This window comes from Oncorhynchus mykiss, chromosome 17, assembly GCF_013265735.2.
Source record: "Oncorhynchus mykiss isolate Arlee chromosome 17, USDA_OmykA_1.1, whole genome shotgun sequence".
Lineage (NCBI taxonomy): Eukaryota > Metazoa > Chordata > Actinopteri > Salmoniformes > Salmonidae > Oncorhynchus > Oncorhynchus mykiss.
The window spans coordinates 48,027,962-48,044,895 of NC_048581.1; the positions used below are offsets into that span (position 1 = coordinate 48,027,962).

The following is a 16,934-nucleotide window of genomic DNA, read 5'->3' on the forward strand; positions in this document are numbered from 1 at the left end:
TCTGCAGAGGAATTTTCCTTCTTGGGTTTGGTTTTCTTTTGGATGACCTGAATTGTGTCCATGACCCAAGCCGTGTTATTTTGAGATTAAATATTTTATAAAAAAATGGGTGTAGAACCGCTTTAATATTGCAGATTGTAGCTTCCATCAATGTAATTATCTGCATCATTTCCAATATTTTGTGTGTGTCTGTGTGTATGTCAAATCAAATGTATTTATATAGCCCTTCGTACATCAGCTGATATCTCAAAGTGCTGTACAGAAACCCAGCCTAAAACCCCAAACAGCAAGTAATGCAGGTGTAGAAGCACGGTGGCTAGGAAAAACTCCCTAGAAAGGCCAAAACCAAGGACGAAACCTAGAGCGGAACCAGGCTATGAGGGGTGGCCAGTCCTCTGGCTGTGCCGGGTGGAGATTATAACAGAACATGGCCAAGATGTTCAAATGTTCATAAATGACCAGCATGATCAAATAATAATAATGGTTATTATGGTCAAATAATAACTGTGTATTTACAGTACCAGTTAAAAGTTTGGACACACCTATTCATTTAAGGGTTTTTCTTTGTTTACCATTTTCTACATTGTAGACATCAAACTATGAAATAACACATGGAATCATGTAGTAACCAAAAAAGTGATAAAATATATTTTAGATTCTTCAAAGTAGCCACCCTTTGCCTTGACAGCTTAGTACACTCTTGTCATTCTCTCAACCAGCTTTATGAGGAATGCTTTTCCAACAGTCTTGAAGGAGTTCTCACATATGCTGAGCCCTTGTTGGCTGCTTCTCCTTCACTCTGCGGTCCAACTCATCCCAAACCATCTCAATTGGGTTTAGGTTGGGTGATTATGGAGGCCAGGTCATCTGATGCAGCACTCCATCACTCTCCTTCTTGGTCAAATAGCCCTTACACAGCCTGGAGGTGTGTTGGGTCATTGTCCTGTTAAAAAACTAATAATAGTCCCACTAAGCGCAAACCAGATGGGATGGTGTATCGCTGCAGAATGCTGTGGTAGCCATGCTGGTTAAGTGTGCCTTGAATTCTAAATAAATCACAGACAGTGTCACCAGCAAAGCACCCCCACACCATCACACTTCCTCCTCCATTTTTCACGGTGGGAACAACACATGCAGAGATTATCCGTTCACCTACTCAGCGTCTCACTGCGGTTGTAACCAAAAATCTCAAATTTGGATTCATCAGACCAAAGGACATATTTCCACTTTACTAATGTCCATTGCTTGTGTTTCTTGGCCCAAGCAAGACTCTTCTTCTTATTGGTGTCCTTTAGTAATGGTTTCTTTGCAGCAATTTGATCATGAAGGCCTGATTCACGCAGTCCCCTCTGAAGAGTTGATGTTGAGATATGTCTGTTACTTGAACACTGTGAAGCATTTCTCTTGGATGCAATCTGCGGTGCAGTTAACTCTAATGAATTTATTCTCTGCCACAGAGGTAACTCTGAGTCTTCCTTTCCTGTGGCGGTCCCCATGAGAGAGTCATGACCAAGTGCTAGGGCTTGGCTGTACAGTGCATATACAGCTCTGGAAAAAATTAAGAGACCACTGCAACATGATCAGTTTCTCTGGTTTTACTCTTTATCGGTATGTGTTTGGGTAAAATTAACATTTTTGTTTTATTCTATAAACTACTGACAACATTCCTCCCAAATTCCAAATAAATATATTTTCAATTAGAGCATGTAGCTTGATTCATGCGTCCTTCACAAAGACATACTCACCAAATTTTACAGTGGGTGCGAGACACTGTGTCTTGTAGGCCTCTCCAGGTCTCGCACCCACTGTGAAATTTGGTGGAGGATCGGTGATGATCTGGTGGTGCTTCAGCAAGGCCGGTATCGAGCAGTTTTGTCTTTGTGAAGGACGCATGAATCAAGCCACATACAAGGTTGTCCTGGAAGAAAACTTGGTTCCTTCTGCTCTGACAATGTTCCCCAACTCTGAGGATTTTTTTTCTCCACAAAGACAATGCTCCATGCCACACAGTCAGGTCAATCAAGGTGTGGATGGAGGACCACCAGATCAAGACCCTGTCATGGCCAGTCCAATCTCCAGACCTGAACCGCATTGAAAGAGGAAGATCGATGGTCACAAGCCATCAAACAAAGCCGAGCTGCTTTCATTTTTGCGCCAGGAGTGGCATAATGTCAACCAACATCAATGTGAAAGACTGGAGGAGAGCATGACAAGACGCATTAAAGCTGTGATTGAAAATACATCAAATCAATCGAATGTATTTATAAAGCCCTTTTTACTTCAGCCGATGACACAAAGTGCTATACAGAAACCCAGCCTAAAACCCCAAACAGTAATCAATGCAGATGTAGAAGCACGGTGGCTAGGAAAAACTCCCTAGAAAGGCAGGAACCTAGGAAGAAACCTAGAGAGGAACCAGGCTCCAAGGGGTGGCCTCTTCTGGCTGTGCTGGGTGGAGACAAGGTAGCACGTCCGGTGAACAGGTCAGGGTTTCATAGCCGCAGGCAGAACAGTTAATACTGGAGCAGCAGCAGGTGGACTGGGGACAGCAGGTGGAATTTGGGAGAAATGTTGTCAGTAGTTTATAGAATAAAACAAAAACGTTAATTTTACCAAACACACACCTATAAATAGTAAAACCAGAGAAACTGATATTTGCAGTGGCCTCTAATTTTTTTCCCAGAGCTGTATGTATGCCCCCAATATATTTATGCAGTCTAATACATTCACAGTGGGATTTGAACAGTTTTTCTTCTTTTATTGAAACATGCATTAATTGTTGTATTTATTTTAATTTCTAACATTGTTAAACATTATCTAGTCCAAATATGGCATTATTCCACTATATGTATCCGTTTTGATCAGTTTCAATAGGGGCACTTTTATTTTGAAGGCAAACCGAATATTCCACAATTGTGGCTATCTTCACACATGTCCTAACGTTTTATTAACACGCATCCTCTGACACAATACGGAAGTAGACTGCTCATCAAAACATTAATCGCGCCGAGCTGTTCATATCAAATTTGCAAGCCAATATTTTTGTCTTTCAACTACCGCTAGGATGGCACAGGAATTTGTCGAAACTAAACTTAGAGGAGACAAAGTTACAATATTTCTCAAACCATCGTGCCCGTATTGCGTTACGGCCAAAGAGGTATTGACAAAGTACAAATTCAAAGCTGGGCATTTGGAATTTATTGACATCACTGGACGGAGCGATATGAGTAGTTTACAGGACTACTTTTTGGAGATAACTGGAGCTCGGACGGTGAGTGTCTTCATTCGAGTATTGCCAGTATTTCAATTCGTTATTCCTTTGTTGTTGTGATGAGTACAACACTGCATGTAACTTTGTATCCAGACAATTGGGCGCGATATCAAAGATGGCTGTCGTTTAATTGATGATTTTTGAGAACAAAGAGTGCTTTTCGGTGAAGGAGTTCATAACGAGCGTAATATCTCGACGTCTCATTTTTTTGTCTAGCAAAATACATACCGTAGTTTAAAAAAATATGCGGACTATTGTAACGTTACATTTTTTTTTTTGTGATATTTCCCGTTCAAAAAAACGGGAAACTAATGACGTCAATGATTTTCAGGTAGGAAAGTTGGAGCTCTCGAAAGAGGCCCGAGTTCACGAGTTGGAATTCCGAGTTGGATGACCGTTCAAATTGATTTTTCCCAGTCTGAGCTCGTTTTTTCCCGAGTTCCCATCTGTTCTGAACGCGGCATAACAGTTCGATCGTCCATCGCAATGACTCAGCAATCCATGAACGCTGATTGGCTTGAAGCTCATCACATGTGAATGTATTCAGCTATTCATTTACTATCCTTATTAATGGATTTAAGTAAAAGTGAGTCACCCAGTAAAATCCTACTAGAGTAAAAGTCTAAAAGTATTTGGTTTTAAATATACTTAAGTATCGAAGTGTGGTGCCTGGAAAACAACCACTCACGGCAAGGTAGCCTAGTGGTTAGAGTGTTGGACTAGTAACCGGAAGGTTGCAAGTTCAAATCCCCGAGCTGACAAGGTACAAATCTGTCGTTCTGCCCCTGAACAGGCAGTTAACCCACTGTTCCTAGGCTGTCATTGAAAATAAGAATCTGTTCTTAACTGACTTGCCTAGTTAAATAAAGGTAAAATTTTAAAAATAAAAGTGTCAACAAAACAAAGGAGATGATTGTGGACTTCTACATAAAAGGGACCGCAGTGGAGAAGGTGGAAAGCTTCAAGTTCCTTGCCGTACACATCACTGGGACCGAGACTGAAAAACAGCTTCTATCTCAAGGCCATCAGACTGTTAAAGCCATCACTAGCACATTAGAGGCTGCTGCCTGTAGACATAGACTAGAAATCACTGGCCACTTTAAGGAATGGAACGCTAGTCACTTTAATAATGTTCACATATCTGGCATTACTCATCTCATATCTATATATACTGTATACTATTCTACGGTATCTTAGCCCATTCCGCTCTGACATTGCTCATACATGTATATAGTCTTAATTCATTCCTACTTAGATGTGTGTGTATTGGGTATATGTTGTGTAATTTGTTAGATATTACTGCACTGTTGGAGCTAGAAGCACACTCATTTCACTACACCTGCAATACCATCTGCTAAACACGTGTTTGTGACCAATAAGATTTGATTTGAAAGTAAAAATAATTTCAAATTCCTTATATTAAGCAAACCAGACGGCACCGTTTTTTAAAATTTACGGATAGCCAGGGGTACACTCCAACCCTCAGACATAATTTACAAACAAAGCATGTGTTTAGTGCGTCTGCCGGATCAGAGGCAGTAGGGATGACCAGGGATGTTCTCTTGATAAGTGTGTGAATTAGACCATTTTCCTGACCTGCTAAGCATTCAAAATGTAATGAGTACTTTTGGGTGTAAGGGAATGTATGGAATAAAAAGTACATCATTTTCTTTAAGAATGTAGAGAAGTATAAAGTTGTCAAATATAAATAGTACGGTGTGGTGTGTGTAGGTCCCGCGGGTGTTCATCGGTGAGGAGTGTGTGGGAGGGGGCAGTGACGTGGCAGATCTGGACGAAAGTGGGAAACTGGAGGGGATGCTGCAGTCCATTGGTGCGCTGCAGTGACACACACTGCCCCAGGTATGTACACGCATGAAAGGGAGTGAGGGAGAGGGAGGCGCAAGGCAGGGGATTAGAGTTTGTAATGTAGAGAGAGAAGTTGTCGAGAATGAGGGGTGGGGGAGTAATGTGGCTCTTCAGCAAGCCTCCAGACTGGGAGAAGCTGAGGTGGTGTTTCAGGAGGCTAGAGAACAGATAGCTCAGGGGCCAGAGAACCACGCCACCTGCTGGCCAAACTGATCCTCCACAGCCACCTTGGGACACATGTAACTAAGTATTTGTTCTTAACTGACTTGACTAGTTAAATAAAAACAACACATAGCCTAAGGACCTAGATTTAAATTATCTGTCCATTTAGGGGACCCGTTTTGATTTATGACCTTTGCCTCTGGGGTCATTCATAAATCATAAGCTTCCACCAAGGTACAGAGAGTGGGAGCTATTCTCCTCCAGAAACAGACTAAAGAGTGTATGGATTAGATTGTTGTTAGCCTCAATTCAGCCTTCCCTTTCAGAGCAAATGTGAGATTACGGAATCTGGCAACACAAGATTAAATTGACGTTTGCGGTGCATTAACAAGGCAGAAGGGAGCGAACTGTGAAACGGAAGCATTTTGACCCGCAACAAGGTATCCCTCAACCTCTCTGCTAGAGATCCCAACATACAGTATTTCTCAATACACCAGTTGGCCTGTTAGTCACAACTTGTGTTGTTGGCAACATTGATACAACCCGGGGGGGAAGCATAAATGCACGTTACTCACACCAACATGTGACTAGCTCTCCGTCACACGCACGTAGATGAGGTGAAATTGAAAATGTTAAGATTGCGCAAGGTTGATTAATTTAGAGCTTATGCAGAGCCGTTAACTACACTAACATTTTCAACATGAGTAACATGAGTCTGGGGTCATGAGTAATAAAGAGCACACCTCCCCATACACCCACAAAAAGCTTAGGAATGCAAGTAATTTGCTTATGTGTTTTATGGTTTGAGGTTGAAATTGCTTCAAATCATATTGTGTGTGTATAAATGTATGTAGTTTAAATTCAAGCCAAAAGCAACCAAGCTTCAGACTAACCTTCAACACATGACATGCTGTATGTGAATATGTATGTGCATTATTAATGCACACTAAGCAGTAACACATACACACGTGACAGAAGACCTCTCGTACCGAGCAGATGCATGTCAACGATTCAGTAGGCGACGTGCCAACGTGTTCTTCTAAAACATGTCTTTATTCCCAGTGACTCAGAGGTCACAACTATTACTGTACACGGCCATCCCCCGTGGCTAGAGGGCCACGAAACTAAACACCCCGCATCCTCTAGTCTCCACATGCTGGGTGCATTACGCAGTTAGCTCTACTCCAGATGTTTAAAAAAACACAGAACACCCCCTGGTACAGACAGTACACATTACAAAAATAGTCGCAGCACTGTCAAATTATAATCTCGTGGCAAAAATGAGGTCAAACCAGAGGCGTTGTTTGGTTATGGTTTCAATGGTTTCATTTGTTCACCACAGAAGGTGTGTATGTGGTGATTTAAGTCTCCAGGTGCCCCAATGCTGTTAACACTCTTAAGAGGATTTAGCATTGCAGAATAACCCAATAAGACAGCCATGTAGGACCACTATGTACTCACAGTTATGTTGGCCTAGTCCCAGATCAACTCCTATAGCCCTAGGCACTTCTTGATGACCCATTAGACATAAAAGAAGGGGACATTAAGTTGTATGTAGGGTGTAGCCAATAACTGTCGATCCCGTGCCATCGATCCCGTGACACCATTCATTCCTATGTGAATACTCAATAGCGCATTGAATCCAAATTAAGTCGGTTAAGATGGTGTCTCATGCAGACATATGCGCTGTTTCAGCTACTCCAGGAAGTGATGTTGCAGGCTAACTAAGTGCTGCCCCCTCTCATTGAGTACCTCAAGTTGAAGGCTGACCAGGGTACCGCAGGCTGCCAATATTAGCAACTCAATTGTCCTTAACTTCTGTGTGCGATTTTGAAAATAATCGGTTCAAGGGCATCTGGTATATTAGAAGCATTTTTTATTTACACGAGGATTGCCATTTTTCCATTTACTCTAATGGGGGGGATCCTGTTTCCTGCTACCAATGCCTGCAGTACCATGGTCGACCTTGAACTTTCGTGGCTTCAATGAGAAGGGTGTAGCGCCTTGGGTTGATTTGGGACTGTGGGATTCTGTGTCAAGCATAGATTAGATACAGACATCCTCTATAGACGCACAATCCCGGGTCACATACATTAGACAGACTCCCAAACGTTTTGGATACATTTCAGCATGTTCCTTTGAATGTTTCCGGGCACATTTATAAATTTGAGCACCTTCTCTGCTAAAAACCAAAATGTTCTCTCTCCTGTGTGGAGATGGCAAAGAGAATCACTGTCCATTCTCCATGGCTAGTTATTTGCCATGGAAAGGGACATTTTTATACCGTTATTCATTGGGCTACAGATACAGTGCTCCATGAACAGATAATGGTGGCTTTCCAGGTCATCGTTTTTGCATGTGCACAATGCCTGGAGAAGGATTTACATATCAGAAACCACATAAGTATGATATAGAAAACGTATGAGCTATGCAGCCAGCGCGACTTAAAAAAGGACGAACATGGCCATTATTTAATTTTTTACGCCCTGGTTTCCAGTGGAATTCAGCTGTCATTTGAAATTCTCCCTGGTTAAGTAAATCAGTCATTTTGTCCCGGGGACACAGTCACGTGTTGGTCCTCGGGACAAAGTGCGTCAGTCTTTTGTCACCTCCCGTAGACGTCGCCTTTCGACCAGGCCTCTTCGACCTTTCAGCTCTGTGCTTAACCCTCTGGGTTTCCTCCCAAGCTGGTTAGCTTTCTGTCCCTCTTTTTCACTGTCCATTTGAGGCAGATGACTCAATTATGTTCTGTTTTTAATGCCTTCTCTCAACTCCTCCCCCTCCTTTCTCTCGCCCCACACCTTCCTCTTCTCCTCTCTGCCTCTCACTACTTCTCCAGGGTGTGGCGGCGGGTGGGTGTCACATGACGAGGCAGCGGGACTTCTTGAGTTTGCGTCGGCGCTGCTGGTACTCGCTCAGTTCTTGAAGGTAACCTCGGGAAGGCCAGCGCAGTCTCTCCACCTGTTCCCGCTCCTCCTCTGTCAACCAAGACAACAAAAAAACAAGGTTGCCATGACGATGTCACCCCGCTCTCTCACACACATGGATGCGCGCGTACACACACAGTGCCAGTATTTATTTTTATCCGTCAATGCCTAAACCAACATTTCTATGAAGCCATCATCAAGCCACATGCATGCTCTGCCTGAAACACTTGTTTACACCCAAGAGCTGGAACAATGTGAATAATATTGTGTAGTACTATTTAGTCTTTGTATCGTGTATCACTTCACTTGTGCCCTTAAAGATCCGTCCATTTGACCTTAAATATGCACTGGTGTACGATGACATTGTTAATGGAAATAAACCTGTTGTAGATGCAACTAAACCTTCCCTGTGTGCTTATTAACCCATGTGGGCTTTATAAAATGTATCATAATCTGGGATGAAGTGGCTTGACGAGCGTCAAGAAAGGTAAACGCTAACAATACTAATTTAGCGTCATAGGTGTGCAAGCTCTATTTAGAAAATGTAAAGGTGTGTAAATGTTTTTTACATGCTATGACAATCCACCACATCCTCAATCAGAACTGCTTATTTGACCTGTAGTATGTTCCCTTTCAGAATTCATATGTCCCCTACTTAATATGTGCTATCAAAACTAACATTATGCCTATATGGATTACACTTCACTACTTCCCTTTAACATACGGTCTACACAAAGCTGTCAGTAAAATGTAATTCGCTTTCACAACAGCTGGCATCGGTTTTAGCTCATGGTGACTCGTACGTGTCCATTTCCTTAGTTGGACATAGCATGGATTTTGCAACACCAGTCACACTTAGTGAGTTTGAGTTATCAATATGTCTTGTGTCTGATCTCTCACCTGAGAGCTCCAGGAAGTCGGGCTTGTGACTGAAGATTAGGTAGTTATTGGCTATGAAGTGGAGGAGCCATACGTACAGCTGCTCTGCGTTGTGGCACTGCGAGAGAGGGAAAAAGAGGTAGAAGGAGAGAGGGGAGGAGTCAGCTATTTGAGCAACGATGTATTGTGTAACTGTTGAAGATTTAGAATATATGGGGCGGAATAAATTAACACCAGCAATGACTTCCACACGGAAAATGACATTTTCCAGCCCTGTGCATGTGCAATGTGCATGCATGCATATTCTCTGCTTTCCCTGCCTCCAGTGTTTTTAAACCAATGACCAGAAAGAACTGGATAGGTGACAGCACATTGGTGGGTTAATCCTTCACAGCGTTCGGTACAAGTTATTTCCTTAACCAAATCCTCTCAGGTTTGTGGTAAGGATCATTAATAAAATTACAATTATTTAATCTTTTTTTTTTTTTGGCACTGAATATTAGAAACATTGAAACATCAAGGGGTGCATCATCTGAATAGTCTGAAGTGACTTCCTTGTCTTCTCTCACTCTATACCTCCACTGAGTGGAACGCAATGTGGTGGATGCTACTGAAGATAAGCTATTGTGTCAGAACACACACTCTTGCTGAATCCAAAATCCTTCCCCTAGGCTTCTTACTTCTGTAAATTCACCCTGACCATATTAAACAGATGTAGGGTATGTTACTTACATTTGTACCTCTATTTGCTATGACGTGTTACATTACCAATAAAATAATGCTTACGATTACTTAACAAAAAGTAGGGCAGTTGGACGGGTTGGCATATAACATGACCGTCTAGCAACCCAAAGGTTGCATGGTCGTGTCGAGGACGACTGTAGCATTTTAGCTAACCCTTCCACTTAACCTTATTCTACTAACCTGCAATGTACATTCTCCTAACCTGCTGGGTGCTAACGACATCCAATGATACTATACGTCCTCCAATTTGTATGATATTGTACGACCGGGTATGGCGTATCAAATTCTATTAGTCACATGCGACGAATACAACAGCTGTAGTAGACCTTTCAGTGAAATGCTTACTTGCGAGCCGCCACCCAACAATGCAGTTTAAAAAATATGGATAAGAATAAGAAATAAAAGTAACAAGTAATTAAAGAGCAGCAGTAAAATAACAATAGCGACTATATACAGGGGGGTACCGGTACGGAGTCCATGTGTGGGGGCACCGGTTAGTTGAGGTAATATGTACATGTAGGTAGTGTTATTAATGTGACTATGCATAGATGATAACAGAGAGTAGCAGCGGTGTAAAAGAGAGAAGGGGGGGGGGGCAATGCAAATAGTCTGGGTAGCCATTTGATTAGATGTTCAGGAGTCTTATGGCTTGGGGTAGAAGCTGTTTAGAAGCCTCTTGGACCTAGACTTGGCACTCCGGTCCAGCTTGCCGTGCGGTAGCAGAGAGAACGGTCTATGACAAGGGTGGCTAGAGTCTTTGACAATTGTTAGGGCCTTCGTCTGACACCGCCTGGTATTGAGTTCCTGGATGGCAGGAAGCTTGGCCCCAGTGATGGCTGAGCAGTTGCCATACCAGGCAGTGATGCAACTGGTCAGGATGCTCTCGATGGTGCAGCTGTAGAACCTTTTGAGGATCTGAGGATCCATGCCAAATCTTTTCAGTCTCCTGAGAGGGAACAGGTTTTGTCGTGCCCTCTTCACAACGGTCTTGGTGTGCTGACCTCCCTATAGGCTGTCTTGTCGTTGATCAGGCCTAGCCATGACCAGCCTTTCAAAGCACTTCATTGCTACAGATGTAAGTGCTAAAGGTCGGTAGCCATTTAGGCAGGTTACCTTAGTGTTCTTGGGCACAGGCACTATGGTGGTCTGCTTAAAACATGTTGGTATTACAGACTCGGACAGGGAGAGGTTGAAAATGTCAGTGAAGACACTTGCCAGATGGGCAGCGCATGCTCGCAGTACATGTCCTGGTAATCCATCTGACCCTGCAGCCTTGTGAATGTTGACCTGTTTAAAGGTCTTACTCACATCGGCTGCGGAGAACGTGATCACAGTGTTCCGGAACAGCTGATGCTCTCATGCACGTTTCAGTGTTATTTGCCTCGAAGCAAGCATAGAAGTAGTTTAGCTCGTCTTGTAGGTTTGTGTCACTGGGCAGCTCTCGGCTGTGCTTCCCTTTGTAGTCTGTAATGGTTTGCAAGCCCTGCCATATCCGACGAGCATCAGAGCCGGTGTAGTACAATTCGATCTTAGTCCTGTATTAATGCTTTGCCTGTTTGAAGGTTCGTTGGAGGGCATAGCGGGATTTCTTATAAGCTTCTGGGTTAAGAGTCCCGCTCCTTTGAAAGTGTCAGCTCTAGCCTTTAGCTCAGTTTGGATGTTGCCTGTATTCCATGGCTTATGGTATGTACATACGGTCACTGTGGGGACGATGTCATTGATGAACTTGTTGATGAAGCCAATGACAGATGTGGTGTACTCCTCAATGCCATTGGAGGAATCCCGAAACATATTCCAGTCTGCTAGCAAAACAGTCCTGTAGCTTAGCATCTGCTTCATCTGACCACTTTTTTATTGATCTAGTCACTGGTGCTTCCTGCTTTAATGTTTACTTGTAAGCACGAATCAGGAGGATAGAATTATGGTCAGATTTGCAAAATGGAGGGCGAGAGAGAGCTTTGTATTTGGAGTAAAGGTGGTGCAGAATTATTTTCCCTCCATTTGCATATTTAACATGCTGATAGAAATTTGGTAAAACTGAGAAGTTTCCCTACAATAAAGTCCCAGGCTACTAGGAGCGCCGCCTCTGTCTGGGTGGGCGTTTTCTTGTTTGCTTATGGCGGAATACAGCTTATTCAATGCTGTCTTAGTGCCAGCCTCCGTCTGTGGTGGTATGTAAACAGCTACGAAAAATACAGAAACTCTCTAGGTAGATAGTGTGGTCTACAGCTTACCATGAGACCTCCTTAGAGATTGTGCACCAGCTGTTATTTACAAAAATACATAGTCCGTCGCCCCTTGTCTTACCAGACGCCGCCATATTACCAGCCAGCTGTATGTTGATAGTGTTATCGTTCAGCCATGACTCCGTGAAGCATAAGATATTACCGTTGGTAGATTCATCTTCCCGCTTAGGTCATCTGTTTTATTCTCCAAAGATTGCACATTTGCTAGCAGAATGGAAGGAAGTGGAGGTTTATTCGATCGCCTATGAATTCTCAGAAGGCAGCCCGCCCTCTGGACCCTTTTTCTCCACCTCCTCTTCACCCAAATCATGGGGATCTGGGCCTGTTCCCGAGAAAGCAGTACATAATTTGCGTCAGACTCGTTAAAAGGAAAAAAAGGATTCTGCCAGTCCGTGGTGAGTAAACCCAGTCCTGAAGTCCAGAAGTTATTTTCGATCATAAGAGACATAAGCGGAACACTATGTACAAAATAAGTTTAAAAAATAAGTTGCAAATAAACAAACAGAAAAACACCATTAGTTGGGGACACGTAAAACGTCAGCGTTCTTCTACGGCGCCATTGTTACAGTAGTATGATACTGTAACGACCCTGGGTTTATAAGCGCGGATATTGACTCTGCCGCTAGAGCATGCTTTTGGGGCACAGTCGATAGCATTCTCGACTACGGGCTAGAAGGTCAGGGTTCGAGGCCTGCTCCCTGCCTGTTTCATTACATTGGTGTCAGAAGTGATCGGACCTTGCATCCACGACAGTGCGTGTGCTTGGCTAAGGGAGTGCGTTCATATAAGACAGAGTCGTAAGCTAGCATGAGGCCGTGCTCTTTGAAAGGAGGGAGTAGTGTAACAACCTTGGGTTTATAAGCGCGGATATCGACTCTGCTGCTTGAGCATGTTTTTTGGGGCACAGTCGATAGCGCGCCGGACTTCGGGCTAGAAGGTTGAGGGTTTGAGACCTGCTCCCTGCCCGTTTCATTACAATACTATATTTCCTCCAATTCGAATGATGATGTATGACCACTATTCCATTTGTAACATATCATACTAAAAGGAGGGGTACAAATAAACTTCCCAAATCCTATTGATTTCCCTGAGGCCATGTTGGTAGATTTTAAAGAATCAAACGCGTATGAGAATCTTCACTATATTGCTCACACCTATCAAACGTTTCAGATCTACAGGAGTGCCAAGATGAAATGGAGAATATCTTTCACACACCTACCTTAGCCCTACGGAGAAGCCGGATCACACTGATGCCGGTTGATGCCAGCTCTCGGCTAGGCATGCTCTGGAGGTAGGCGCACACACACACCTCACACAGATGCTGCAGGCGCTTCACCTGGTACATCTCTGCACAGACCAGCACGGCCATGGCCTGCAACACACTGGCTGGACACACATACATAGACACTGTCAAACATACTGGAGCCTCATTTAGAAAATCATGCACGGATTTGATCGTAAATTGTGGTTGAAATCCATGCCATTGTTGGGATTTATAAACCGCACACAGACCGCAGCAAATGTCTCCATTTGCTGTACTGTCAATCATATCACATTACACACAGCTGTGAAAAATAAACCAACGACCAGATAACAACTCACACTCACTCGCTCACCCTCCAAACAAATCGGGCATTACAGTACTATTTATCATATCGTACTAGGGTTAGTGTCCACTCCAATTTCTTTTGATGTCCCCCCAGCCTGTCAATTTTTTGGGGAGCTGACAGTCAAATCCCTTTAGGCCATAAGAGATACTATTTATACCATCTGAGCATGTAAATCCACCGTAAATCATGTCACAGCCTCTACTGAGCAGCACCGAGGACCCGGACAGTGGCGTACCGCAGTTTTGCGGGGCCCTTTCAAGGTCTGAGCTAGGGGTGTAATGGTACACATATTCGTACCGAACCGTTTGGTATGGAGACCTCTGTTCTGTCCGCACTGTGAACCTGACTGAATACATAAAAATATATATTTAAAATATAAAATCGCTAGGCCTATAGGCTTGAGTAAATCTGAAATAAGAAAACATCAACGTTATCAAAATTCTCATCTTAATTGGAGCATTTCAATCTATCCTTTTGTCGCAGCTGGGAGCTAGTTCTGTACAATGGCGAGTGGTGGGGTCGGAGGAGAATTCTCCATAATTTAAATCTCTAGTTTGGGAACATTTGCACTTCCCAGTAGATTACAACGGTGATGGACAGAGCGAGTATGTCGACAATGCTCAATGAGTATAGCCTATGCAGCTGCCATCACCTCAAAACATGTTGACACATTTATGCCTACTTCAGCCCATGTTTCTTATTAACAGAGCAAGACAGAAACGCACAAAAACAACACAACTTTGTCTCCCCTCTGCATTTAAGCAGCCCTTTGCAGCGGATTCTGACCAGGCCAAAGAAATTACTAGAGCGATAGGTATGTTTATAGCTGCGGACAGAGGCGCAACTTTGGCTTTAGAAGTGTGTGTGGGGGGGGGGGATTTTATATATATATATTTTTTTATCCAGTCGGATAAACACTCCAAACAGCCTACCCGACCTCTTGGAGGCGTCCGCATGGTCCTAAAGCACACCGTTGCCACGTTTTGTATCACATTCCAATGACAAAACTGGGAGGACAAAAATGCAATGTCAGAATGTGGGGGGGATATGCCCGTCCCCAGTGAAAGTTGCCCCCCTGGCCGTGAATATGCGCCCATTCTCGGTGGTTGAGAAAAATAAGGGGTTTCAGCACCTCGTGAAAGTGCTCGAGCCACATTATGAACGTGGCTCTCTCGCACCCATTTCAGCAAACTGGGAGTACCCGCTCTATATAAGCAAACTAAAGCAAAATGTTGTCAATGAATTGGCCAATGCACCCCGTGTTTTGCGTAATACAGATGGATGGACCTCCAGGGCTACAGAGAGCTACTTAATAGTGATTGCCCATCACATTACCCCGGAGTAGGAAATGTGAAGTACCATGCCTCAGACACACCCTCTTTGTGAGAGTCACATATTTTTCTCTTTGTAAGATAACATTATACAATATCTTAGCCATGGTTACACATTGATTTCACAAGCATATTTCACTTTACTTTAGTGTTGTTCATGAGTAATCGTGTTTTCATTTAAGAAAATACAATGTGTTGGTATTCCTGATTGTGCCCTCATCATTATGACTCATGATCATACAGTATATGGAAACATGAATACCAACACTTAATATATTCTTAAATTAACAAATATTTACTGCAGTAACTGTTGGCATTTCATTTTCCCACTGTACCGAAACCAACCCAAACTGGGTTTGGTGAGCTGTTACATCCCTAGTCTGAGCTAAAGCTAATTTCCTGCAATTCTACACATATTGCCATCGGACTTAAAGAAAAATGTGCAGTTTTATAGCTAATCTCATGCTATTCTACACAATGAGGCTGAGAGAATATAGCATTTTTACAGCTAATTTCCTGTTATTCTAGGGAATCAGCTGCTCATAATAAGGACCTTAATTGGCTGAATACTGAGTGTTATGCTGCGTTTAGATGAGGGACACAAAAAAAACGTCATACCAGTCGGTATAGCGGAACAAGAAAGCAAGAAAGAGGGTGAATGCAAAAGCAAGCCAGCACGATGGTATGCGTTGCTATGGTGATTTCAGTAACAAACAGAGCAAATCAACATTGAAATATCTGAACTCTGGCGACAAGTCCCGTCTACCATTGTGCTTTTATTGAAAACAATGACATCCGGGTTTGCCGTCTACCTCGTACCATCTAAACACAGCATAAGTTAGAACAAGGTTGGAACAATAGTTCTCCAGAATGATGGTTTGGCCACCCCTGGTTTCAAGGCCATGTCTAGCCCTAACCCATGTTTACCCGGAGTGGGACCTTTACAAAGTGCCTGTTTTTGCTCCTGCCCTGCAGCAGTGGACCCACCAGGACAGCAGGTGTCAGTGTAGAGGTACTCCAGGAAGGAGAGGAAGGTGTCAGAGGAGACTCCGTGGATGGGCACCACCCGACTCCGTGCCTCCGCGTACTTCCCGCTGAACATGGCCGCCATGACATCGCAGCGAGCCACCAGGACCGCCCGGTGAGCTGGTAACACACTCCCTGAAACACAGTCTATTTTTAAATATAATCTGGGTGGTTCGAGCCCTGAATGCTGATTGGCTGACAGCAGGGTATATCAGGTATATCAGACCATATACCAAAGGTATGACCAATTTATTTTTAATTACATTGGTAACACATTTATAATAGTAATAAGGCACCTTGGGGGTTTGTGGTATATGGCCAATATACCACAGCTAAGGGCTGTGTCCAGGCACTCTGCGATGTGTCGTGCTAAGAACAGCCCTTAGCCGTGGTATATTGGCCATACACCACACCCCCCCGGACCTTATTGCTTGAATGTAGTCCTTATTTTACCAGGTTACTTTGCTGAGAACACATTCTCCATGCCAGCAAGGCCTTGGGGAAGAGTTGAGGAGGAGCGGGGTTGAATGATGGTTCAGGTGAAGAGAGAGAGCTTTCGGTAACGTGTTGCTAATCACACTCTTGACATACCTCTATTGTAAGGGGAAGGTTTTTAGCCTATTCACGATACAGTGGAGGATAATAGCGAAAGCTATTCACTGTATTTTGTAATTTTCTTGAAAGAAACAGACAAGCCTCTACAGCTTCACATCTACCGAATGATCTGCTCATGTACTGTCTCCCAACGGGTCGTTTAAATTAACCCAGAGCTTATGACAGCTATAAAGCATGACATAATGGTTGTCTTGAAGTCTTGACAGACATTGTGTCATTTATGACAGCCCTCTATAGTTGGGTGCAGCGCAGGTGAA

The 16,934-nt window shown here is 43.4% G+C and overlaps 2 protein-coding genes across 2 annotated transcripts in view; one reads left to right on the top strand and one right to left on the bottom strand.

The window, feature by feature from the left end:
* Positions 1-2,930: 2,930 nt before the first annotated feature.
* Positions 2,931-8,624, top strand: glrx (glutaredoxin (thioltransferase)). Its single transcript, XM_021568651.2, has 3 exons — positions 2,931-3,271; positions 5,003-5,131; positions 8,139-8,624. The coding sequence occupies exons 1-2, from the start codon at positions 3,065-3,067 to the stop codon at positions 5,114-5,116; spliced, it is 321 nt and encodes a 106-aa protein (XP_021424326.1). The 5' UTR covers positions 2,931-3,064; the 3' UTR covers positions 5,117-5,131; positions 8,139-8,624.
* Positions 6,334-16,934, bottom strand: part of LOC110493998 (rho-related BTB domain-containing protein 3) — a 28,506-nt gene continuing 17,905 nt past the window's right edge. Inside the window, exons 9-12 of the mRNA XM_021568650.2 lie at positions 16,024-16,197; positions 13,315-13,481; positions 9,127-9,223; positions 6,334-8,277 (exon numbers count right to left, since the gene is read on the bottom strand). Coding sequence (XP_021424325.2) covers positions 8,159-8,277; positions 9,127-9,223; positions 13,315-13,481; positions 16,024-16,197 — 557 coding nt within the window. The 3' untranslated portion in view covers positions 6,334-8,158. The remainder of the gene's footprint in view (positions 8,278-9,126; positions 9,224-13,314; positions 13,482-16,023; positions 16,198-16,934) is intronic.

What these genes read in the sequence shown, in the direction of transcription:
- glrx (XM_021568651.2), top strand. Translation starts at nt 3,065, where the DNA reads ATGGCACAGGAATTTGTCGAAACTAAACTTAGAGGAGACAAAGTTACA. An exon ending in AGATAACTGGAGCTCGGACG is followed by an intron (nt 3,272 to 5,002) that starts GTGAGTGTCTTC and finishes TGGTGTGTGTAG; the next exon opens with GTCCCGCGGGTGTTCATCGG.